General features: G+C 39.3%; 1 protein-coding gene across 2 annotated transcripts in view; it reads right to left on the bottom strand.

Moving 5' to 3' along the window:
• The window catches only part of CNOT2 (CCR4-NOT transcription complex subunit 2), a 36,387-nt gene extending 10,446 nt beyond the window's left edge, over positions 1–25,941 (bottom strand). The window contains exons 1-3 of one of the 2 annotated variants that reach the window (XM_053462219.1): positions 25,796–25,941; positions 7,591–7,713; positions 704–776 (exon numbers count right to left, since the gene is read on the bottom strand). In XM_053462219.1, coding sequence (XP_053318194.1) covers positions 704–776; positions 7,591–7,701 — 184 coding nt within the window. In that variant the 5' untranslated portion in view covers positions 7,702–7,713; positions 25,796–25,941. Of the gene's footprint in view, positions 1–703; positions 777–7,590; positions 7,714–25,317; positions 25,718–25,795 lie in introns of those variants that run through there. The other variant, XM_053462218.1, reaches the window with a different exon arrangement.
• Positions 25,942–27,091: the final 1,150 nt, after the last annotated feature.

The raw sequence follows: 27,091 nt of genomic DNA, 5'->3' as shown, positions 1-27,091 counted from the left end.
GAAATCAACCCCTCAGAGTCATTGAAGTTAATCTAGTTATTGGAACTGGACAATTGCGCAGGTTCCTTTAGCTGTACAATAAAGGGGAGAAGCAACAGAAAATAAAGGGGCAAAAGGTGGGCTCATAATACCCACCAATTTATTGAAGTGAACGGATTGCTAACAGTATTAGATGATGAAATACAAATTATGAGCAGAGCCATCTACATACACAGTACCAGAGGAATGCTCAACGCCCTTACTTCAGGCTAAGAATAAAATATTTAATTCCAAAATTTCCTGTCAAATAGCTTGGTTTTATTTATATAGAGACAGTCAGGAAAGACCAGATCATCAGCATTATCATGGTGATAGCAGCCATGTTTTCACTCAGAGAAGTCTGGAGTTGCTTTGTAAAATGGTTGGGCTTTGGGAAGTCCAAGGGGCTATGGTTCCAAAAATGTAACATTATGCGTAATAACATTTATTACAATCATTGGTGTATTGCAGTGAAAATACATCTCCCTACTTCACCAGCACCTAAAACGCACCACTTTCATTTTTAACAAAAAATAAGGAATAATTCAACATTAACAATATTATTACTGCACCCAAGGTATATTCATCTGGTGGGGCTGGACGTTATAAATTGTTTTTATAAATCAAAAAGGTTGAACTATAATATGGAGGATAAGGGAAATGGACAGAGGATAAAATAACTTACTTTGTTGCCCGTATAAACTAGCCCCGAATTGAGATAGTTGACCCGATGCGGATGGTGATGGAGATGCCAGCATCTAGGTTTAAAAGTAAAGGGGAAAAAATCTGTTACAAAAGTAAACTCAAAATTTCCTGAAAAAAGAGATTTCAATCTGTTATCAATAGGCAAAAGTGAAGAGAAAAAAAAAAAGTATAAAAAGGTTACTACTTTAGCGTGCAGTCTACTGTCAATCTGCAGTCTACCATTAAACTGCCGTGAATTCTGTCTAGCACAAGTACCAATAAGAAGTTCAGTATAACTCCAGCTATAATGTTGTTAAAATATTTCTTTAAAAATATGACAAATATCATCTACGCAGAAGAGAACGCAGTTGCATTTTTTTGTGAATACAATCTTCTGGATGCACCACAAAACATAGAGCCTTGTCATCAATGAGGCAGCGGTACGCAAGAAAAAAATTACGACATGACAGAGGTGGGGAATACAGACGTGTACTTCGATGCAACCTGAGTTTGTTCATCATTTTAGAATTGGTGTTTTTTTTTGTAATACCCATGAACACAACAGTGACTCCTACAGGAAAGTCTAGTAGTACTATAACTGACAGGATTAATTTGTGCCGACGGGTGAGTGGAGCCATCGTTTCTCATTGTCCACGAGGTAAGATGGTTGGCAGTGACCTTAACCGCATCTTGATGAGACAAGATTTGCTGGTTGACGGAAAAATAATCGTGGAAAAATACTAAATGGTGATAAACCCTCCTCTTTCTGACAATAGGGATGCAGGAACCATGGCCGCAGAATTGATGGGCCTTGGGTTTTTGGTTCTGAGGCAAGGCTCTGATTGTCGATATTTTTTTTACATGCAATGGCGTGACACTAAATGAAGAACAGGTTCAGTGATTCATTCCGACGAATGGCCTGCATATGGAAATCGAAATGCTATCGGTTACAGCCATTTTACGGTGAACCATTAAGAAAATTATGTGGATCCAGTGATGGAAGTAAACACGCCATCGATTGAATGGTCATGGTTGGATGCCAAAATACCCATTTAGGAGAAAATGAGAGGCGTTCACAATGAGCTATTTCAATCACACCTTGATCACTTTGCTGGAAAGTGCTAAAGGGAGCAGAAGATTTGTTTTTGGCATTTCCGAAGGACATATGGTATGTATATCGCTTAAAGAAATGACAAGCAAGATGTTATTCAACATAAATATAAATGATAAAATATACAAAGCAATATGTGCGTATTGTTTTTTTTTTTTTGTCCAGGTAGGCCACATGCTAAAGTAGAAAAGTTCAGGTAGACTGCATGCTTAAGTAGAACCGTGTAAAGCATAAAATGTTTGCATAAAGGGGTTGAAAAAAGTACGAGAGGAAAGTAACACAGAAACATAAAATTTGACAGCAAACAAGCAATTCAGCCCGCCTAGTGTACCCATTTTTCCAGATGCAAGACTATGATCTAAAAAGGTCTTTGATCTGGTCTAAGATTCAGGATAGCTTTATGCCAATCCCGTGCATGTTTTCATTCCCTTGCCTTATCAACCTCTATCACCCATGATCCAAGGCTATTCCATTTAGCTACCACCCTCTGTAAGGTAAAACTTCCATCCCTTTATGTAGTTTCTATCACATCTCTTTTCCTCTTCTTTCCTCCAAGCTATACATAGTCCTCCTACGCTTTCCCGATGGTGTTATCTTTCAAACCATTTATTATTGAAATTGCTCCAAAATGTAAATATCATTCTGTAGATAGAGTCTCTAGAGCTGTACGCAATACTCTAGGTAAAGTATGTTTCAAAGGAGTTGAAGTGTTAGGAAAAGATCTCTAAAATGAGAGAATCTGAGGTAATTTGTCTCGCAGAGGTTGGTAGTTAAGGGGAGTCACATGGGTCTTCTCTACCAAAACATTAACAGCTGCTATACTTCTTAATCACGGCCAATGATGGGCAAAAATATTATCCATTGCAGGCAGGGTATGTATACATTTTACTAGTAAAAGTGCTATGAAAAGTACAGATAAAAATGTTTAAATTTACTTGAAGCTGTCAAATGTTGAAATGTAAACAGTTCTCTGAAAGTGTTCAACGCATTGTGGGTGAGTGCTGCTCGCTTGCCTTCAAACGTGAAGTTTGTAGTTTAATTTTCTACTGTCATAAGAGAAATTATACATTTATCAGGCATAATAGAGGTGTGACCTATAAAATCCCACATTATTATTTCTTGAAAGGTGCAAAAGCCTCCATAAATCAGAGGGATTAACTTTATAGGCCAGTTTTTATTGCCACTTATGTATGAAGGATTTACATTTTTGATTTCTATTTCATCATTCCATGCCTTATAAGTAAATAACTTGTATTAATTTATTACTTCAACATATCTGTGAAGTCTGTGAATCTTTAAGAATTAAAGTTTAGAATATCCTAAAATCAATGTGATGGGAAGTATTTTTTTTTTTATATGATCACACGCTATCTACTATTTGCACAGGAGGAGATAGCAAGTGTGACCGCCTCTATAAAAGCAGAGGTTTTAGCAGTTTTGCTGGTCTGGAGCATTCAGGTGTGTGTTAACACACTGCGAAGGAGGAAAGACATCAGCAATGATCTTAGAGAAGCAATTGTTGTTGTCCATCAATCTGTGAAGAGTTATAAGGCCATTTCTAAACAACTGGAAGTCCATCATTACACAGTGAGAAAGATTTTTCAAAAGTGGAAAACATCCAAGACTTGAAAAACTCAAGTTACATTGCAGCCTCTACAGGCCTAAGTTAGCATATTAAATGTTTAAGAAATGACGGTACAATTAGAATAAGACACAACAAGTATGGTTTGTTTGGAAGGGTTCCCAGAAGAAAGCCTCTTCTCTCCTCTCTAAAAAGAAGATGGCAGCATGGCTTAGGTTTGCAAAGTTGCATCTGAACAACGTCCTTTGTGGCCATAATGCACAAACACCTCATACCAGCCATCAAGCACGGTGGTGGAGGGGTTATGATTTGAGCTTTTTTTGCAGCCACATGATCTGGGAACCTTGCAGTCATTGAGTTGACCATGAACTCCTCTATATTCTAAAAGTATTCTAGAGTGAAATTATTGATAATTATTTAACTTATTTGCATGTGCCTACCCAGAATCCCGTGTGGTTGTGGCAGCACCATGAGATTTCTGAGGGAAAAACAAGCCTTCTAGTGTCTGTAGATGAGTGTTTAATAATGCTTCTACTACCCCAAGCACACCAGCAAATCTACAACAGAAAGGCTGAAAAAGAAAACATCAAGGTATTGCAACAGCCCTGTCAAAGTCTAGACCTCAACCCAATTGAAATGCTGTGGCAGGACCTTAAGAGAGCTGGGCATAAACAAATGCCCACAAATCTCAATGAACTGAAGCAACACTGTAAAGAAGAGAGGGCCAAAATTAATTTCCTACAGAAAAGGATTCCTTCAAGTTATTGCTGCTAAATCAGGTTCTACATACACAGCTTCTTTATTTTGGCTTTATTGTTGTTCAATAAATCATGACACAGTGTAATATGTCATGTGTTGTTTATCTGAACTTGATCTGCTAAGGAACAGGTGATTGTTTTGTCCCGATACGAAACCATAGAATTCAAAGAGGGTGTACTTTACTTTTCACATAACTGTGCGCGATATGGAACCATATCCTGGAGGCAGGATGTAAGACAGGATGGTAAGAGTGGCTGCAGGTTGGAAGTGATGATGGAAAAGGCATCATCACTAATAAAGGCTATAAAAAACAGGGGAACAAGAATATGTTGTGGTGTAAATTATATATATATATATATATATATATATATATATATATATATATATATATATATATATATATACATACACACACACACACACATACACACGTGTGTTTATCCCTCTGTAATTTACTTTCAATAAACCTGCGTTGGTAATACCACCACAAGGACTGCCTTTGCCTGTATAAACAATTTTTGCAAGAAATTAATGTGGAGCTGAATATTACAAATCCTCCTCTCTCTCCCCTAGGCAAAAACAGATACTAATCTGCAGTTTTCTAACATTAAGGATGCTCCAAACACTCAAAAGCAAAACATTTAGAGGCGTGCTTAGCAATTGAGCTGTGTTTTTAATATATGTGATCCTGACTACTTTCATCAAAAATTGTATGCTTTATGGTAAAATGGGACTAAATATATTTAGAGCTGAAACAACGAATCGATAAAATCGATAATAATCGATAACGGAAATCGTTGCCGACGATTTCCGTTATCGATTAATCGAGTGATCGATTCGTTGTTGGAGCACTCGGCTCCTTTTACTTACCTCCGCGAGCGTTCCCCGCTTCTGCTACACGCTCTGCAGTCTCCGCCTTCTTTTAGCTACGTGACGGATGTGACGCGTTCCGGAGGTAAGTATTCTTCATGTCTATGTGCACGGATCGCACAGAGCCACTCGCACAGAGCGAATCGCTCTGTGCGAATGGAGCCACTCGCACAGAGCGGTTCGCTCTGTGCGAGTGGCTCCACTCGCACAGAGCGGTTCGCTCTGTGCGAGTGGCTCCACTCGCACAGAGCGGTTCGCTCTGTGCGAGTGGCTCCACTCGCACAGAGCGGTTCGCTCTGTGCGAGTGGCTCCACTCGCACAGAGCGGTTCGCTCTGTGCGAGTGGCTCCACTCGCACAGAGCGGTTCGCTCTGTGCGAGTGGCTCCATTCGCACAGAGCGGTTCGCTCTGTGCGAGTGGCTCCATTCGCACAGAGCGATTCGCGGGGGTGGGGGTCCACGGCGGGGTGGGAGTGGGGTTTCAGGGGATGCAGGGCAGGGTGTGAGTGTGGGTGCAGGGCAGAGTGGGGGTGGGGGTGCAGGGCAGAGTGGGGGTGGGGGGTGCAGGGCAGGAGACTGGGTGCAGGGCAGAGTGGGGGTGGGGATGCAGGGTGTGAGTGTGGGTGCAGAGCAGAGTGGGAGACTGGGTGCAGGGCAGAGTGGGGGTGGGGATGCAGGGCAGGGTGTGAGTGTGGGTGCAGGGCAGAGTGGGTGCAGGGCAGAGTGTGAGTGTGGGGGCAGGGCAGAATGTGGGGGCAGGGCTGGGTGCAGGGCAGAGTTGGAGACTGGGTGCAGGGGCACAGTGCAAAGTGCTGGGTGCAAAGTGCCAGTGCTGGGTGCAAAGTGCCAGGGCTGGGTGCAAAGTGCTGGGTGCAAAGTGCCAGGGCTGGGGCAAAGTGCTGGGCGCAAAGTGCTGAGTGCTGGGTACAAAGTGCTGGGTGCAAAGTGCTGGGTGCAAAGTGCTGGATGCAAAGTGCCAGGGCTGGGGCAAAGTGCTGGGTGCTGAGTGCTGGGTACAAAGTGCTGGGTGCAAAGTGCCAGGGCTGGGTGCAAAGTGCAAAGTGCTGGTGCAAAGTGCTGAATGCTGGGTGCAAAGTGCTGAATGCAAAGTGCCAGGGCTGGGGCAAAGTGCTGGGGGCAAAGTGCTGGGTGCAAAGTGCCAGGGCTGGGTGCAAAGTGCTGGGTGCAAAGTGCTGGGTGCAAAGTGCAAAGTGCTGGGGCAAAGTTTCTTGAACAGTAATAGTCCACCTCTTTTCAGAATGTTTGGGGTTATTTTGTTTCATAAATATTGTGTTTGGGTTCTTGTACTTTGAAAATATTGTTTTTTATTACATCATAACAAAATAAGAATGTTAATGTAAATTTTAAGTTGTTTTTTAACATCCAGTTCATTAAATTCTTTTAAATAAACGAAAAATTTGCATATTGTTTTTTTTATCCGATTAATCGATTAATCGAAAAAATAATCGGCCAACTAATCGATTATTAAAATAATCGTTAGTTGCAGCCCTAAATATATTTTAATTAAACTGGTCATTATCAACATTACTGCAAACCAAAAAAGTCTAAAAGGAGCCTAGGTTTTTCATCATTGACTTGCAATGCGAGAATAGTTTCAAATGGCAACTGTCTGATGACTGTATTTTGATCAGTTCCCTTCTCCTGTGCAACATCTATCCACAAACCTTAACTGGGGATTCTGGAAACCCAAATTAATTTTTCCTTCAGATTTTTCTTTTGTTTTGCAAATTTCCAAAATACATTGCAAGCATAAAAAATACCCAAAGGAATGCGATGGGACAATTGTATGAAAATAAGTACGTGTACCTCCTCTACTTTAGAAATTCATATATTTTTTTTTGGTATTCATACGACTCCAGCTTTATCCTGGTATTTGACAGCTATAAAACTCCCATTTAACACCAATTCAATTCGATTCCCAGACTAAATATTTTGAAATATACGGTCTAGAAATTTTAATTGAAAAGTGAAGCTATTTAAAAACTTTCCAAATGTAATTAGACAACTGATATTGAATCTATTGAATGGCAAATATTACTTTATAAAATTTGTACTACATCTCCATCGTAGACTTGTGGGAGAGAACATAGAGAGAGCATTGATATAAACTAGTATAGTGTACACAAATATAAAACACTGGTGCTAGGAGAAAGAGCCAGAGAAGGCAGTTTGTTTATTATGTGAAACCGAGAAATGAAGGTGAAATCACCCAAATAAACACCACCTCATTGTGAAGAAAGGACACAATGACGTACAAACATAGTATATAGAGTCTCTTTAGAGACTTAAGTATATTTAGTTATACATGCAGTATAATCCTAACAGAGTGTCAGACATTAAAAAAAAAAAGGAGTATTACATGAGCACAATCAGACTTTAAATCGGCCTAACCTGAACAACCGATTTGTAGTTACTTACCAAAGGGACAAATCCCCTAAATAGTTGTACCTTTGCAGTTCTAAAATAACAAATTCATAGAACCTACATTCACATACACACGCTTGTATGCCCGTCTAAATCAAGGAGTGTGGGTGGTGAAAAACTTACATCTTTTTCCGACCGATGCGGAAACATCGACGACTGGCTATAATACATGTTTTCATCATGGTAGTCACTTTCGACTCCTTCTACAAACTTCTTTCTTGAAGCACCAAACATGCTGTATGTCACCTAAAAAAAACCAAAAATAATATTAGATAGCTGCTATAAAAAAAAGCTCAAACTTGAAGTTGCATTGAACAGTGAACAGAACAATTAATTCCCAAACTAGGATATCCGCCATCAGAGAATATCACCCACAAAGCCAACAAAGTATAAGCCCAATTTAAAAGATATCCAGAGGAAATACAGGTAACACCCCCCCCAACTAATAGTTTTTCATTAATCCATTGAAATCAGATTTTTTTTTGTTTTTTTGCCCAATATATTTTGGTTTAATTTTTAATAATTTGTCACATCAGTCAGAATGATGCAATGTGCCAGCAAACTAGGGAAAAGATTCCAATAAAATTTCAACGGTACTACAGTATATTCAGCAAACAGACAAAAACTACGATCATACACAAAGAACTTGTGTCTTTTTTTTTTTTTTTTAAATACATAAAGATCATTTCCGCCGATGCCAAACGCATCTCGGAAGCGTCTCCCAATCCTTTCAAGACACATGTTCCAAATACTGCAACACATCCCTCAAGACACAGATACTAGAAACAAAGGATTTGAAGTTATGGCTATCTAGTACGGCTAGTAACAAAAATCCCTCCACTAGTTGGGTCAAAGGCAACCTGGGTACTCTCTACATGAGCATCTGTCGAGCGTGCTATACAATTAATACCACAATTGCACATAGTTTGCTAAATAAGACTTTAAAAAATAACAGAGACGTCACCCCTCTGACTTTTGACCGCTCATGATCTCACTAGAAACAATTCCTTGATCATATAAACTACAAATATTTTCTCAGGAAATGTTTCATTGTAGACAGATGGAGCACGGATATCTTGACAGGAGCAACAACCACACACAAAAAAAAGACTTGTTTAAAGTTATGGGAAGAAAAAAAAATGGCTGGTCTTCCACAAGTCCCTAATGAGACTGACCGGCTTCAGCATCTTATCACGGCCTTGAATTTCACAAGAGGAGGAACACACACCTTTGGAGAAACAGACTGATCATCACATGTATTAATTAGCAAAGAAAGAATAGTGACGTGTAATGTCACTCGCGAACGGTCGGACAGAAATGATCCAAGATGCGTTCATCAGCTATCAGTACAAATACATTCCCTAGCTCTACACGTTCAATGTTTGTTTTGCTTCAGCAGCCCTTCACTTTGTTCCTCTGTAATTATAACTTATAGCATGCTTTAAACAAAATAAACCAATTTGGAAGAAGAAGAACAACAACAACAACAACAACAAACAGGCAATAAAGAGATGAGTTTTTTCGTGAAGCCCTAAGAGCCAGGAAACACTCTTGTTACAGGAATACATACACAGACCATTCCTCGTTTTCATACTGACCCTTAAATATGTATGCCTTAATTCTCTAATTTTTCAGCAACAGCAGACAGAGCAGTTCTGTTACACCATGATATAATGTGTGGGCATGCTGACAAACCAGTTGGCGCTGCGGTAATCGTCATGTTTAGGGGTCATTAGAAGCCCACGTAGGATCAGCTTACATCATGGAGGCTTGTTGAAAGTCCTCTGTCATAAATAAGAATAAAACCATGTGCTTCCAACATCATTGTAGCAGTTCTCAATGGGAGGTACTTTCGCTGCAGCAATTATACAAGCGGCCAAAGCCTTTATAGTTTGATCACTAAAAAATAGATCTCATTTAGTAACTTAAACCAAGGCTTGATGGATCTTAGCAATACAAGAGTAGCGTGCCAAGCTATTTCTGCATCCTTTATGGCACGTGAATCAACATTCCAGTGTATCGACTGCACAAAAAGTGGCCAGGCATGCAGTTGATCTTGTCTAATTTTTATACATCGTTGGGATGTGTTAAGTTACAGAAGCAGAACACAAACGCATTCCAAAAGATGTGGTAGAGGCAAAATATTCCTCAATACTTCATGGGACGGTGGACCTTCTTGCACTGGAATTAGACAGTCTTGGTAAGAAGGACAGGGTGAAGGAACAAGACTTAACTTCACCACCACCCAAATAAATGTAATAAGTATGGTACCAAAACAAGGAGAAATCCATAAATATATAAACACTTGCTTGATTCTTACAGACATAATGATATTAAAAAGATGAGCCACAGTTCACATCCCTGAACTACACAGATTAGACATCACAGACATACATAGTGGGGGTCAGGGACTCTGTGCCTTTAAAGAGCCAAACCACCATCTACCTATTTCCAGGCCGTATCAAATAATCTTCAGTTACCCTGTTCTCTTCAAGCAAACCTCCATTGCTGCCTATATTTCAACAAATCGTAACTATACTTTAAGGCATCGGTAGCAATAGCGCTATCAAATACACAAAAAACATTGTTTGATATCAGAATGCTAGAATATTTGGCAAGATTACTTCAAATCGTATACCCATTTAAAATTATAGAAAAACATATTATATCAGGCCTTTTGGGATAGAATAGACTGTGTAAGATTTATAGGGCTGTGCTACACGTCTGGGTTTGTAGAAATGCAGATTATATATGAAAGGACATGCAATATACTATTTTAAGTTAGTTTGGTTACATTTACATTAAAGGGGAAGCACCACAGGGGGGGGGACAAATCTGATCAAGCACTGACGAAACTGGTTTGTGTTTCATTTAGTTGCAACAGAATCCCTTTATCTTGACCAGGATGATGTCATTGTTGTCATTTGTGATATTTTGGGTAACTTTCCCTGCCCAAACACCACACTGAGCTGAATCTCTATGGCAGTGCTAAGTAGTCCCTTCCTCTGTAAACTTCCATTAGTCAGTGTCTGGACGGGTGATTAACAATGAGCCATTCTATTGTCTACCATAGGCAGTATGAGAAGAAGTAAGCTCTGTTATCTTGGCCCAAACTACAAGACAGAAAGGCATACATACATCAGTGGTGTTAAACTGCAACTCTCAAGGGCCCGCTGTGTTTTAAAGAGTACGCAGTTGATATTTTAGTGAGAGACACTAAACTGCATAATACTCAGGGGGGCCTTCAACCCAAGCAGGATTACAGCCATTGAGGACTGATTTTCACAACTCTGAACAGGAACTGTAGACAAGTTCCATCCTTCTTGCCAATCAATAAAATCATTGGGTGCTGTATATGAGCTGAGAGCTTCCATATTCATTTCCATCCAATTTCTGGGCAGATAGTGTTATATTAAAAGGGACACTCCAGCCATCAGCCTTTCTCCCTTGCAAATACATGGGGAATTCAGCAGAGCCTCCTTAAATGCATTTGGCCTTTGACCCAAAGCTACCTACTTTATGTCCAGGAGGTGTATAAACCTAAAGCTACCGTAACGCTAAATTGCCTTCAACACAAAAATGTTTATCAAAGTATCCTTACTGCAAATCTGTTTTCAACACAAACTATAAATACTACGATACTATCAACATTTGTAGATATGTGGAAAAGCCAAAGATTCCACTTTTTGGCAATACTTTAACCCCTTCGCGACCTTTGCCGGTTCAGGACCGTCATGACAAGAAGGTCACTAAATGACCTTTGACGGTCCTGAACCGTCAAAAAGTTAAATAAGCTTAGAAAGTGATCAAGGATCACTTTCTTCGCTTAAACGGCCTTGCTGCAATGCCTCGATGTCGAGGCATTCAGCAAGGCCGAGATCGGCATCGGGGGCCATGTCTGGCCCCTCCCCGGGGCGTCAACAGCCGCCATACATTGTATGGCGGCGGACGCCCGTTTTAAAAGCGTTTAGGAGGCGATCAACGATCGCCTCCTAAACTTAAATGGTGTCGCTGGAATGCCTCGATCAGGAGGCATCCAGCGACACCAAACACTTACCTTTAGGTGGGCTGTGACCGCTCCGGAGAGCGGTCACAGCCGCAGCTGCCGGTGATCTTCGCCATCAAGTAAGATGGCGGCGGCCCGGGAAATAAAACAAGAGAGACTAAAAAGTTCGCTAGAGGGTCTCCAGACCCTCTAGAGAACTGGCTCCACTTGCTGGTTGAATACAGGTACTGCATTCAACCATACAAGTCAATGGAGCCCAGCTTTCTAATCACTATGTGATTAGTAAAATATTCAAAAAAAAAAAAAAAATGAAAAAAAAAAAAAAAAATGTGCTAACATTTAAAAATAATTATGCAGTGATGTCACTAGATGAACCATCCAGTACCAGCAAAATGTGTAAAAAAAAAATATAAAAAAAGTATTCAAAAAATAAAAAAAAATAAAAAAATAAAGTTTATTATTTTGAGCAAGTGCTAAAATTTCTCAAAAATCTCAAAGAGTTAAAATAAAAGCACTTCAAATACCCAAGGGGTGTCTAATATATAAAAAAAATGGCTGATGGGGTAAATTGGAGTGGCCTAGCTCACAGATAGGGCATAGGTACAGACTGACCAAAATGGAGAAAAAAAGCGCACTTCCCAAATGTGGCATTTTAAATCTGAAACAACCCGACAAACCCATGCATGTCGGGTATCACTGCACTCAGGAGATGTTCCTGAACACATATTGGGGGGTTGTTTGACAGTGACATATACCAGAACCTGTATATCTATAACTAAAGTACAATTTGTGTGAAAAAAATTACTATTACAAAGTTTGACAAAGTGTAGTTCTATAATTGGTGCATGGAAAGGGTTAAAATAACAGCATTCGGAATACCCTGGGGTGTCTAGTTTTCCAAAATATATGGTTTGAATGGGTTAAATTTAGTTAACCGGCTTCAAAGATATTCCAAAGAGGAGATGGAGGCAGAATGACCAAATGACCACCTGAATTACGCATGCCCCAAAAGTAGCCTTTTACCAGCCAAACAATCTGACAAACCCATGCATGTGGGGTATCGCTGTACTCAGGAGATGTTCCTGAACACACATTGGGGTGTTGTTAGACAGTGGCATATACCAGAACCTGTATATCTATAACTAAAGTACAATTTGTGTGGAAAAAAAAATAAAAAAAATTACTATTACAAAGTTTGACAAAGTGTAGTTGTATAATTGGTGCATGGAAAGGGTTAAAATTACAGCATTTGGAATACCCTGGGGTGTCTAGTTTTCAAAAATATATGGTTTGAATGGGTTAAATTGAGTTAACCAGCTTCAAAGATCTTCCAAAGAGGAGATGGAGGCAGACTGACCAGATTTGTTAAAAAAGATTTGGAAATCATAAAACGCTGCTTGTACTTATTGCCCTATAACGTACAAAAAACAGCAAAAAAACATAAAAACATTGGGTATCTCTAAACTCAGGACAAGTAGTAGAATCTATTTAGCTAGTTTTTTTACTTGCTTTTTTAGGTGAGTAAAATATTTTTCAAATAAAAGTCATAAAATGTCTTTTTTTTCAATTTTTCACCATGTTTTTTTTATAGTAAATAAGATGATACGATCAAAATAATGGTATCTGAAGAAAGCCCATCTTGTCCTGAAAAAAACAATATATAACTTATGTGGGTACACTAAATGGGTGAGGAGAAAATTACACCTGAACACAAGCACCACAAAAGTGTCAAAACAGCCTCGGTCCCACAGGGTAGAAAACGAAAAATGAGCCCGGTCCTTAAGGGGTTAATCTTCAAATTAGAGGGGAAAGTGTAACAAAAAAAGAAAACATTCCGAACAGAGCACTTTTAACTAGATAAATAGAAGCTATACCAGACATAGACATCTGTCACATCCCAAGAGATAAGAGGATAAATGTCACCCAGAACTTCCTCAGTCTAGGACAACTAAGACCAGCTCCAATTGACAGCAACACCTAAACAAGCATTTACTAAAAGAGCCACAGAGTTGGACCTCATTTATAATTAAAATTGCACAACACAGAATTGCTATTTAGAGGGCAACTCCATTGATTTTATTACTAGAATTAGATAAAAAATAAAAGATTTCAAAAATATTACACTTTTCTATATATATATTTTTTTTTACACAATTTATTTTGATCAGGCAATGGCATGTTAGCAATTAGTATGTTTTCTGGGTCTGTCATCTTTACCCAGTCTACTACACAGACACCCCGAGGAGTCCTTATCAAAACCAATAAAATGGCTCAGTCTTTTCAAAATATCATATAATTAAGCCTTTGAGTCTTAATTACAAAATTACATAAAACTCATCCTTGTCGATGTACAGGACTGTACTTAATGCTTGAAGAGGAAAAAATGTCTTCTTTCCATAGGACTTCTTCTTTAAGCAGGACTGACAGTAATAGACAAGAAATATAAAACAAGCCCCGGCAGCCTAGGGAACTGGCACATAGAGGTGTAAGCTCTCTCCAGCTGTGCTGATCTTACTGAGAATATTAATAAGTGTGAAATAGTAACTTGATAAAAGCATTGGTTCAAGTGATAAACAAGGACAAGTTTGGACATGTTTTTAATTTCAAGTGTAGTTTTTTTTTTTTTTTTTTTTTTTTTTTTAAGAGACAATGTTGGAAAGGCAGGCGTCCAGGAGACTGTCCAAAGCAACTGATTAAAGCAATTTATATAGCTCCCATGTAATGGAATATATGTCAGATATAAAGATACTATTATTGTAAGGATGGCCTCCTTAACTCGCCCAACGAGAAGTTGTATAACCTGAGATAACCTCAGGGAAAACGCCATTCACAAGACAAAGAGCCAATTTATTGAGTCTCAACGTCTGCCCCACCGTTACAAAAACACGTGCATGTTGCGGTTTCAATACTCGATGGGACCGGTTGTAAAAAGAATAGGAAGCTTTTCTAGAAATATAATCACCTTATGAAAGCAGCACTGCTTTGAAAGCCACCGTAACCTACATGCCAGACAGGAACCAAGCTAACACAAAAATTCATTGGTATATATATCCCAATTCGATGAGCACGGCATGACCGGTACACATGGCTCGGTATAATGCTGAACGTACACTACGTTACACAAGCTAGATGGTGATTCCACAAAGCGATCACAGCCAGCAGCGCTGTCCTATTTAGATAAACCAGAACAACTAACTTCCCTGCCAGCTGTGCCGATTCTAGAAAGGAACCATCCCTTCCACATCACAATCACCGCAATATTATAAAGCCAGCTATTTCCTTCTAAAATTCACTCGCAGGCCTACAAAAATAATGATCTGAAATGGGAACTGTCCCGAGATAAACCGTGATAGAAATCAGCACTGAAAATCAACTTGAGTGGTGTTGTTAGTGTTTGTCACCCTATACTTCAAGTCCCACAATAAACAAGCCCAGCCGAAGCTGTTGGTATTAATAAAAAATCTTCCAGGTTTTCAAGAACTTTCCAAGTTCTCTAGAGAACACAATATACTGTATATTTCCATACAAAACAAAGATACCTTCTTAGGCCATGTTCAAATCTATGTGCTAAGTAGGACATAAACCTTTATCTGTTTTACTCAATGACATACATCGCTAACAATAAATGACATACAAACACAAGGGGCTCGATAAAGCCCTGATCCTTACCAAACCTCTCCCTACACCCCCTAAACCAGCAGCACCCCTTTCTGGCCAGGTTGTAGATTGGGTGGTTAGTCGAAGGTCTGATATAAGTAGCTTAAACGGGAAAGCCAAGGTGCGACACTGCTGTATGATTTTCATATCACAGGCAAACATAACTTTTTTGACATCATCGTAAAAGTCAATATTTAAAAATGCAAAATGCAACCATCAGTTTACCGGGTGCTTGCCACAGACTTACTCCAAAGAGTTTTACAAGGTGGTTATATGAACTTAAACAGGTTGGATTTTCTAGAACGCTACCTGTACTAAATAATGCATTCAGTCTGAAGGAACACTGCGGTAAAGTCTATAACCAGTTTCTAAATAAGAGTTTCCTTCTTCTGAGGGACATATAAACATTGGTGTCTGCAGTAGGGGAGATTAATTAACATGGTTTCCCCCTGCATAAAAAGTGTTTGTGGAACGGCATGAGCAGGAGTTTATAACTTTGGTCTGTGGTGGTTCTTGTGTACTTTATACAAAAATACCAAAACAAAATAAATAGCCTGTAGCGTGTGGCCTTCAATCTTTTGGCTTCCATGATCTCTTTAAGATCTCAAAGCATACATCAGAGGTTCTTACATGTATGTTTCTGTATAGAGCAGAGCTTGTCGTGGGTAGTAAAGATTCTTCTAAACAGCAGAACTTTAAAGCCAGACAGGAAACTGTAGGGGGAGTTTAGAAGTCGCAGAAGAGTTTACTCAGACGTCAACGTCCAGCCCGGACTCAGAATCAATACGAATGAACATTCACACAGACTGAAGGCAGCAGCTATCCTCACATTCGCCAGCTTCCAGGTCACATTTATGTAATATCTAAGATGCCAGTTTCATTCAACATGCTACTGGGAAGGTGTTAGACAAACTCAACTTTTTTTAATTTATATAGCATATACAGGTATCTACGGAGTCCACTTTTATTACATTTAAAATTAATAAGCCTAGTGAACACACCTCAAAATCAATGCACAGAGACTTAAGAATTCCCACTGATTTAACTATACATCATACAGGGCCAGCCAAGCACTTCCTACAGTATAAGCTCACATGGGTTGCAGCTTTATAATATTAAATCAAGGAGCTGAATCCACAACGCCATCATCTCGGTGCCCTACATTACACACGGGGACCTCACATTACATGTTACGCACCAGAGGAACAATGGGATGCTGTAAGAAGCTTTTCTTTTTAAGCAATAGTTTTATTTCATGAACAGTAGCCATACTTTGTGCAAAAAACATTGAACCTTTAGGATTTCTCAGTTTCAAAAAATAAAAAAACCTGCTGCCAAGAGGTAGAAACTAGGACGCGTGAAGTTCCAGGGGGTAAAAAACCCATAATGGTACTAGGCAGGCCACTTAAAATGCGGGAAGACAACATCAATGCGCTTTCACACTGGAAAACGCGTATTTTTTACTGATGAAGACACAAGTATTAGAACGGACATTTTGCAAATCAGCCATTGTATGTAGTCGCAGTTAAACTTGATATGGATGTGCCATTTCATACGAGATCCCTGGTTCAGGAATCATTTGCTCTTAGACACTGCTCACGATGGACAGAGCGATAGAGTACGTTACTGAACAAAGACTGAATGAGGACAAACTGCTAATTCACACAAAAATCGGGAAAAGGTGGCTTCCAGTCCAAGCTCAGTCTCAACACTACTAAAAAATATATCTAGGCACAGATATGTATTCCTACAAATAAACATTTCTAATGAACTACTGAGGGATTACTGAGCAACTGTAGACAGAGCACTAGCTGCCCAGACAAGCACAGCCTTTGAATGGTAACATGAAACGTGGACGGATGGTCGCAATTAACATACTTTGGAGCATGGGATAGGAAAGCAAATGTATCCGGCGGTGAACAGGAGAGGGAAACGTGGGTCTTCATAGAAAAAATACATCAAATATATATACTTCACAAAAATAAAACCAAGGTAACTCCGCTCCATGCCAGCCAAATATATGAGGCATTTTAGTGTTCAAATAAGTGTTTTCTGGAGTAAGAAAATGAGATTTCCGTCTCATATCTATTCTCCCCGTCGGTCTCTATTTGCAAGCAGCTACATTGCTCAGTAAGCACTCCTGTTCTCCCCAAATACCTCTGAGCTTCCATAGTGACCAACGGGAGAACGGCTGGCAAATTGCATGTAGGCTAGCAGAACACTGGCGTTCTGTTAGCATAGATGTGATTGGCTGCTGCCGTTACCACTTATTTCAATGGGAGATATCTACGATTGATTTGAGGAGTTTCCTGCCTACTAGAGGCGGTCGGGGGAAGGAGTAACGTGTGACAGAAGTCTGATTTGTTTTAACCTGAGAAATAATTAAAGAATACACTATCAGTTTGCACGCAAGACCATGGGCTTTAAGACTGCAAAAACAGAGCAGATTAACCCCTTAAAACCTATGAAAGAAGGTGCCAGAAAATCTATATTGCCTGTATAGAAGAAAGAAGCCACATGGGCGCCCTAGCACAATGCTACACGCGGGTTCCCGGTGCCGGAGTCTATGTCTCAGACCCATGGGAGCCCTCTGGAACCAGCATTCACCCTACCCGGGACGAACACGCAAAGATTCTAGATTCTACACTCACAATTTAATAAACATTCTTTAATAAATGAGCTGACGACCTACAACTCCCATTAGGCAGACGATAAGCGTGATAGGGGTCGTGGCCCACAAAAGCAGCTGCACAAGAAAAGTAAAAGGCTGGCATACTTGTGAAAATGTATTGCATTTATCAAAACTGCGGTTGTATGACGGATTACGTCATTTAACACTTTATTTACGACGAGCAGCGCATTTAGTATTAAATAAATATACAAAAACCTATGTGGGCAGTTGCATGTAATCTCTGCAAATAATCATAAATAAGCACGGAAAGTTTGGTGAGGAAATACATGTTACAGCTCCTTTTGGTGACCAAATGCTCCTCGTGCAATACCCTGGCTTGTCTTCCCTACAAAAATATACCCTTTTGTGGGGTTATTTTGAGCTGGTGGGCTGATGAACAGTCCTAACCGAGACATGGGCCTCACAAAACTAAATTTGAAAATGTCAAGCTTGGAAGAGAGAACGGGCATGTTACATTAATATATTTTGTGGTATTTTGGTCAACTGAACTGGTTTGGGGACCATTTTCATTGTAAAATATTAGAAAACGTATGTTTTTACACATTATTTTAATGTATTATTCATCCCAAATGTTGGATTATACATCAAATATCAAAAGAAAGCCATCTGCCCTGGTTGCACACAAAAATTGAGGAGCATCATGGTTAAGCAAACAGCTGAAAAGGTCTATTTTTTGGGCAGCAAAACACCCTCAATAAAGAAGGTGTTAATGGACTTTTTAAAGTACCGTACTTTAATATGGATTCTTTGTTGGCGGGGTTGTATGGGGCACTAAACTGTCCGTTTACAACAAATTACATCAATACACATGAAAGCCCACAACACGACCCCGGAATATGTAAATCTAAAGAAAGTGAAGATATAAGCTCAAGGTATTTATTAACTCAATAAACAAAACCACAGGGCAATAACTTATGAACATATTAAAAACAAAAAGCTTGCTCTTATAAATTATTTAGAACATTCTTTATTTAATCTCAGAAGACTGAATTATTAAAAAAATCAATTGTAGGGAAGTACAAAGTGCTAAAACAGGGTCCAGAATTGGGAATTCGATAATTTTTCTTCGCATATGCAAACACAAAAATAAATAAAACCCAAAATAAGACACCGCCGTGAAAACGAAATCCATCCCAAGCATGCAATTTAAATAGATTCTACAGCTGGGCCTTGTTCTAGGCAACAGTAAAGTTACTAGAACATCTTCTCAGGAGAAGAACAGACTATAGCGCTGATCAAGCGGATTAGAAATAGGTTATTGTTTGAAGTTGAATAAATATTATACATATATATTATACAATATGATACATTCAATATTATTTAATCTATATAGCACCGTCAATGTAGTCAGGGCTTCATACAATACATATATTCAAGGAGTATAACAACACCAGAATTGAAAGATTAAGACAAAAATTATACATTAGGTAAAGAGGTGCCTGCTTACAAGCTTTCATAAAACAAAACTTTTCAGAAATGGCCAGTTAATTAGCATTATAGCACACTCACATTATAGACATACTTCCAATTCCTCCCAGTGAGATCTGTTTACCGAGGGCTATGTTATCACAATTGGAGGTATACGAAATCCTCTAAGGCCCAGGGCTACTTTACACTACCGGACCAGAGCAAGTTTCATGTTTTTGCTATATCTTTCTTATTTAGTGATATTTTCCCCCGGTAATTTTGTGAATGGGGGGGGGCTTTAAATTTTTAAACCATATTCATAAATGTAAAAAAGATATTCATATTTTTACTGGTATGTTTTACATATTAGGGGGGGGGTAAAAAATACATCAGTTGCCCTCATTTGGAAACCACTCCACTTTGCTAGTCTATATAGTTTTTTATTTGTTAATCCCTACCTAACCTTATCTAATTCCCCACTAACTCACCCTCACCACACTAACTATACAATCTAAACTAAAAAGTACAAAAAAATGAATCGCTTTCAATAAAATTAAAAATAAATAAATAAATAAAATTAAAGATTTTTTTTTAAAAAAAGTTTTGTTACTGCTCTGTCCCTCTCCATCCTACAATCACAGAGAGAAGTAGACAGGCAGCGAACAGATACAAAGACAGTGCTTACATATCTGACGGTATCTGTGCGTGTGACCGGCCATGGAGCAATCAGCAGCACTGATGCCGTGTAATCATGGTCACATGGGAGCAATTTTAGCCAATAACATAGCAGTTATGTCACGGGTCAAAGAGGTACTCATGTACAAAATTTGAAAAAGTGCTCTTATTTCCATAGCAACAAGTGGAATGACCCTGCTGTTTGAACTATTACATTGGTTACTATGGTAACAAGAGCCTTGTCCCCCTTCTCCTTCTTCAAACTCTGCACCAATCAATTTTCATAACTCCCAATGTGTCTTTATTTTTTATGTTGTGGGCATTTTTGGATTATAGGACTATGCCAAAAAAAAAATCTTTTCGTAAAGACTGCTAGAGGATATCCTTATTTTCCTGCAATATTTCTTTCCGACTTATTACCTTGATTGTATAAATAAAAAAAAAAAGGAGGTAGAATAGTAAAACCCCTACCTTCAGGAATTAATTGACGGGCTTTGGCAGATCATTATTTCAAAGAACAATAGTTTCCTCTGAAAAATGCACTCCAGTAAAGGAGTTCTGTCCAAGACACAAGTTGAATACTACAACTCCGTGGATTAATATTACGAATAGATCAAAAGACATGGATGAGTGAACCTAATAAATCTATTACGCTTAAGAGTTTAATGCACAGCTTTTATCAATGGCTATAGTTTGTGTGTATATATATATATATATATATATATATATATATATATATATATATATATATATATATATATATATATACACATATATACATATATATACACACACACATACACATATAATCAAGGACATAGCTATAGAATGTGATAATACTCTTAGACCGTGACCCTAGCTAGTCTGGTAATTGGAGGCAGAAGGGGCTGTTTCCCTAAATGACTGCCCTCTATTCTGATTATTCACACCCCCTACGCAAACAGAGGCAAAGGGAGGAGGCCATTGCTTTAATATGGTAACGTGTAATATGTGTAATACCTAAGTCCATGACATGCAATAAAAACATGTGTATGCCACGAAGAAACCAAATGAGAATTCTAACACTATGCAATATATATATAATTAAACATCATATATACTTATATGAGGTAAGCGACGAGGCTGTTCTTCTCATCTACCACCCCCTTGGTAATAATCTGCAGATATTTTCATCGAGTGGTTATGAATATATCAAAGAAAGGAGATGCCAATTGTACAGCGCTATGGAATTTGATGGCGCTATATAAAACAAAACAATAATAATAACAATGCCCATTCAGAACAGATACAATTACAAAGTACACAAATTGCTGCAAATGTGGAAAATAATCAATTCTGTTATTCAAAAACCCATCAAACCTTCCAGAGGTTTTTATGCTGAGAAGGCTTTACGATATTTTGGTGGGTGGGGAATATGGTTAATACTAAACCTCTAATTAAAGGTAATTTTTAATCAAAATTCCAATGTTCTGTTTCAGCACGGCTGAATCCGCCGTATCGCATGGTTAGGAAGCATTCATTTTTTCATGTATAGCATTGTTTTCAACTTATATTGGAAAGAGTATGCAGAATAGAGATCCTGAAATGATTGGTGTAAAGGACAGGGGGAAAAAAAAAAAAGGCACGAGAACGAATCTGTAACCTTATTTCTACAAAAATTAGTAGCGAGGCGGTTAATTTAAAATTAAAAAAATCGGAATTTGAATATAATAATTGACCACATAATGACCAACTATACACAACCACACAAGAAGGGATTGGGCATTATCAATACCAAGCGTGACGCCGCTAGTCATCCATAGATTTTTTTTTTATAAATCAAAGTTACATCATTTTCCCCTATTATTTTAGGGGCATTCTCTAATAAGATAAAAGCAGATATTTGTCCATGCTAATGTACTTTACTGTATCCCACACTTTATTTAATGCTCAAGGAGAAAATTAGCTGTCGCCAAAAGGGGGGGGGCAGAATCCTAGCAAAACAGGGAAGTAATAAGCATGAACATCCTGGGGATGAGATGTTAAGATGTATGTTCCCAGCGTTATACACATAGGGACGGTTGCACATATAGTGTACTGAACTACAAAATCCGGTCACGGATGTCATGACAGTGGCCATGGTCTACTTGGTTTTATGCAGCAGTTCAATGTGTTACCAGACCAGAACACCCAGCCAATTGCATGTTCCAGAAACCGAAGAAAGCCAGAATCCTATGCTGTAAGCTTGCATAAAGCGACAGTATAACGTCACCGACAGTCTCGCCAAGCAGAATGCATATTAAAGTACATTACGAGTACTGGGGGTCTCTTTAGATGCCTTCTCCGGCTGCAATGTTCACAGGCTGGTAGTTGACGCGGAAAACATCTCCTGCATGGAACGTAATGGGGGTGGGGAAAGGGACCCTCTGCAGGACCCTCCCGCATGCACGTGCAAGAAGGACGCCATGATTAGATAAAGGGGCCTCTCAGCTTTCATCTATTAAAGTACATAAGGTGGCTGAAATGTCCCTTTAACATATATGTTTGCCTGCATGCTAAGTTGTGTGTGGTTTCTGCAGGTCGTTTTAATAATAATAATAATAATATCAGATTATTGTGAAGTGTCTAACTAACTGATACTTATTGGACATATGTTTGGGAGCATACTTACATTTTTTCATCATTTGGTGATACAGTCGTATTTATATTAATTACAACAGTGGTAGACAATGAAAGATGCCTATTGCCTTTTCCACATTGAACACATTTTGTTGGGTGTCCCTCCTTGTTTCCGGACATCCGTGCGAATTAACGAAACTGGCAGATTTCCTTAACGTTTGGGTTTTTTTTTTTACGAATCTGAATGTACAAGTCTAATAAACCTGAATATTAACTGTACTGACATTCATAAAGGGGCATATGTCTCAGAGCAAAATCCTACAATTTGTCTTTTGCTACATTAAGGTGATTTACACAACACCTGAGGCCCTAACTGCTCAACGCTGCACACATATGCTATGGGAACCAATGGAACACCGTAGCTGATTCTGCAACCATCAACACTTTCCCATTTACTGATGGAAGTTATATGAAGGTCTAGCCGTAGTGAGCATCGACTCCAGGAAGCGCTTGACTGGCCCTGTATAATGTATAGATACATGCACAATATTTCTTCAGCTGCATTATGCATTATATTGGGCTTGTTGGCCTTTCATAGCAAACAGTAAAGCGAGACAGTTGGAACCACAACTCATCCTTTAGTAAATAAACCCCTCTGTATTAGAATTACTCTTTATACCTAACTATGATTATGTTTATAGGAGCAAGAGAGATACATGAAGGTGCTATAAAACATATAGGTACAAAACAAAATCTACAAAAAAGCTACATAAGCATTTTGTAGAAACCTTGACTGGTTGGATTTTTAACGCAAAATACTAGCATGTACAAGTGCTTTTATATTTGTATATAACGTACAGCGTTTTATTTCAATAATATATATTTTACATATTCCGTGGACAACAGCATAACAAGCTAATCTTTGGAAACAGAAGCTAATTCAAAAATACCGATTAAATTCTAACATGAGAATTCTACCTCAAACAGTAATGATCTTTCATCTTGTGTTGCAATCTCCAGGAGCAGAGCTACCTGATGCCAGCCTCCAAAAACTATTCTGTAAAGAGAGCTTAATTCTCTAAATAGTATACTGTATAGATTGCCTGTCTCGTGAATGATGATTTATTACGAAAACCCTCATTCCAGAAAAAAAGTCGATTTTCAAAACCAATTATCTCTCGTAATATAGAGCCAATGAATTACACAATGAAGAGCACAGCGTACGTAATACACCACACATTAACACAGATGTTTTCTAGAACATCGGATGAGAGTTACACAAATACTACGCATATTTTATTACAGGGGAAATACCTGCACATTAAAGTGTAACACACACAGCCTTTCTGTTCCATACTACAGTAATTACATCTTCCATTTCTACATCTAATATACTTGATGGCTATGTATCCAATATATATATATAGGAAACTAACCACCATAACCCCTTCTCCCCCAATATATATATATATATATATATATATATATATATATATACATATATATATATATATCCGCTCTTTACCTTACAATGTCACCGAGGCGCTTTGGGAGTTACAAAAAGCCACTGAAAACGTTATTTTCTTCACAACACAATAGGTGAGTATTCTTACATAACGTTTAGAAGAAAAGTAACAAGTTCAAGTTAAATTGACAAATATCGGATTAATAGCTTCCATCCAAACCAGTTGAACCAGACCAAAACAGCCCAGATTTAAAGCCCAGGCTACTTTTTATATGCGCGAGACGTAAGATGCAGACATGGACTTCTTAAAACGCAGATGCCTTTGCTTGCTCAGATTTAAAAAAATGACCCACTAATTTCTATAACTACGGGACAATTAACCTCAGCTGTTAAAGTTAGTGCTAAAAGAAAAATTATAAATAAATACTTAAAATATATGAGTTCAATGCCAATGTGTATTTTGTATATTTCGGATACTTTAGATGGTAACCACCCTAAACGTTCTGTCTAAATGCGCAGCTCTTCGGAATCTAATGGCGCGACTAAAAATTAAAGCATTGCACACATTTTTTATTTTAAAAAAAATGACAAAATAGGTAAGCAGGTTACTAGAACGCAGCACATCTGTGACAACTAAGGCCCATTGCTACAAATAAGTATTTGCTTTATATTTATATTACAGGATCGCTTAAAAAACCAGAAAAAGCGCAGTCTCCATCACCAACACCGCAGTTCTGGTGCAAAACTATAAAGGTAACGTAATCACTAGAGCAACTAAAGGATTATAGTGAAAGAAATGGATCTTGAGTATTTTTTTTATTAGATTGCAGCACTTCTCAGCAATCTGGATCATGGTATGCAACTAAAGTGACAGCCTCAGTCTCCATTCATCCCTGAACACAAACACATTAGATATATATATAATAAATATAATAATAATATACATAGTTTGATTACAGATTGACAGAAACTGGGATTATTTCACTGAAAGTTAATGCGAGATTCTCTTGATTTATTCTGAAAGCTTTTAATGCAGTTTTATTTGGCAGAGAGGATGCAGATATAGTCTCCTCTCAGTGGCCTGACCTCACAGCCCCATCTGCAGCATCACAGCAGGACCCATGACATCTCTCCAGCTCCAGGAGGCATTGAAACCGGTAGACAAGACCAGGAAGTGCCAAACTAGCAAAGGCTTTCACCCCAAAAGAACAAATTAGAGTCACCCCCCCTCTTTGTGCATCATTCAAATGCCTCGGCCACATATGCAAGAGACGGTTAAATAAGCCTCCCCAGTACAAACTATACAGACAGCGGTGCCCTGCAGCTCATCATAAAGCCGCTTACACTAACCCGTTCCCTGTGCGCTCCGAGGCCTGGAATTCCCATCGTGGACTGTGTTGCAGGCCTTAATCGACACCTCCAGTCACTGCGGTCTCTACTCCATCTCCCAGCAGCTTCTCTCCCTTCCTTTCACAACACCTAGTCGCAATCGCCTTCTCCCTCCTCTTTCCTTGGGCCTTGCGGCCTTCTCTAATCTAACGCCAGGCACGGGTTTCTTTCATCTACTGCACGCCACCCGGCCGCCCCCACTACTCTATCTACTTTACTGTCACCCGCCACCCAGCCGTACTATAATACCGCTCCGGCCGGATCTCAGACAAAAGCCGCCGGCCCCGTCCGCCCGGGCCTAGAATCTCAGCACTGTCTATCCCCCAATCGCCCGGCAAAGTCACCGGCCGCCTCATCCGGCGCCCTGGCTAAGTGGTAGGCCCGACACGGACGGGAAGAGAGAGGAAGGATGACGGTTCAAATAAATAAAAACACTCACCGCATGAATTTTCTTGTCTCGCAGAACCAAGATGGCTGTGTATCCAACACGGAGGATGCTGGGTGGGTGACCTTTCCCCTTTGACCCTCCGCCGTGACCCGCTCTCTCCTTCTCCTCCCTCCCTGACAACGGTAACTGGTAACCAGGAAGCGGCGCGAGCCGGGGCCTAGCGTACAGATGGGAGGGGGTGGTCCTCTCCCGTGTGCAGCTCCCTCCTCACCGGTGCTCGGCGCTAGGCTTCCCCCTCCTGTCTGTGTGTCTGCGGTAGGAGGAGGAGGCGAAGGGGGATGCTGTTTTGGCGGCTTTACTCAAATCCCAGGCCATAGGGGAGGAAATGGCGCTCGCTCTGTATGTTTGCATGTATGTGTAAAATACGTATACACAAGCAAATGCCAATGAAAGACTAAGGAGGTGGCGTTTGGTATTTACTTTTTAGTTCCTTGTCATACCTTGACATGCGTGTTTTTGTGTGCGTTAATTAGAAAATGGGTAATTTCATATTTTAACATAATTATTAAACGTATGTGTAGGAAATCAAATGGAGTTTTAAAAATCATGCCAAAAAACAGGTAAATGCTTAAGTGGACTGGATTTTTTTTTCTTTTTAAATTGTCAACTAACATTTTTGACACAGAAAAAAATGCCATAACACAAATATAAAATACTATTTTACCAAATTTGTGTACGTATACCAGCATGAATAGCATAGATTTGTATGGACAAAACATTTACACTTAAAACTGTAAAACCTTATATACATATATATACACACACACACCATAGACGTATTAAAATGGACCAAAAATGTTTTCATTTTAGGATAACACATTTTGTTTCCTGCTCTTTCAGTTCAGACAACATTTGAAGGGCTTTTTCCGTTTGGAAAAAAATTGTCACCCTCATTTACTTTGTCATGCTCCCTAACACTCACACTCTCTCTCAATGAATCCATACCTTCTTTGCCAACTGCTTCTATATCCCACAGCTCCCTTTCTTCTCTTGCCTCTTCTTGTTCTGTATTCTTCCTGTGTCTGCTTCTCTGTGAAACTGGCCACCAGGGGAGTTACTAGAAACTACAGGGCCCTGGTGGGAAAATTGTCCTGGGCCCTTACAACTTCACCAAGCAACCTGTCCCACAGTGCCACCTTTGCCCCAAACAGCTTGTTAGTGCCATCCTAATCCTTCAAACAGAATATCTGTGCCATCTTTGCCCCAAGTAGCTGGTTTGTGCCATAATTGCCCTCAAACAGCTTGTATGTGCCTTCTATGCCCCTTGCCCCCCCCTTCGAACCTACA

Source organism: Spea bombifrons, chromosome 4 (assembly GCF_027358695.1).
Source record: "Spea bombifrons isolate aSpeBom1 chromosome 4, aSpeBom1.2.pri, whole genome shotgun sequence".
Classification (NCBI taxonomy): domain Eukaryota; kingdom Metazoa; phylum Chordata; class Amphibia; order Anura; family Pelobatidae; genus Spea; species Spea bombifrons.
The sequence above is the reverse complement of the archived record's forward strand: the minus strand, read 5'-3'. Positions and strand labels throughout refer to the sequence as shown.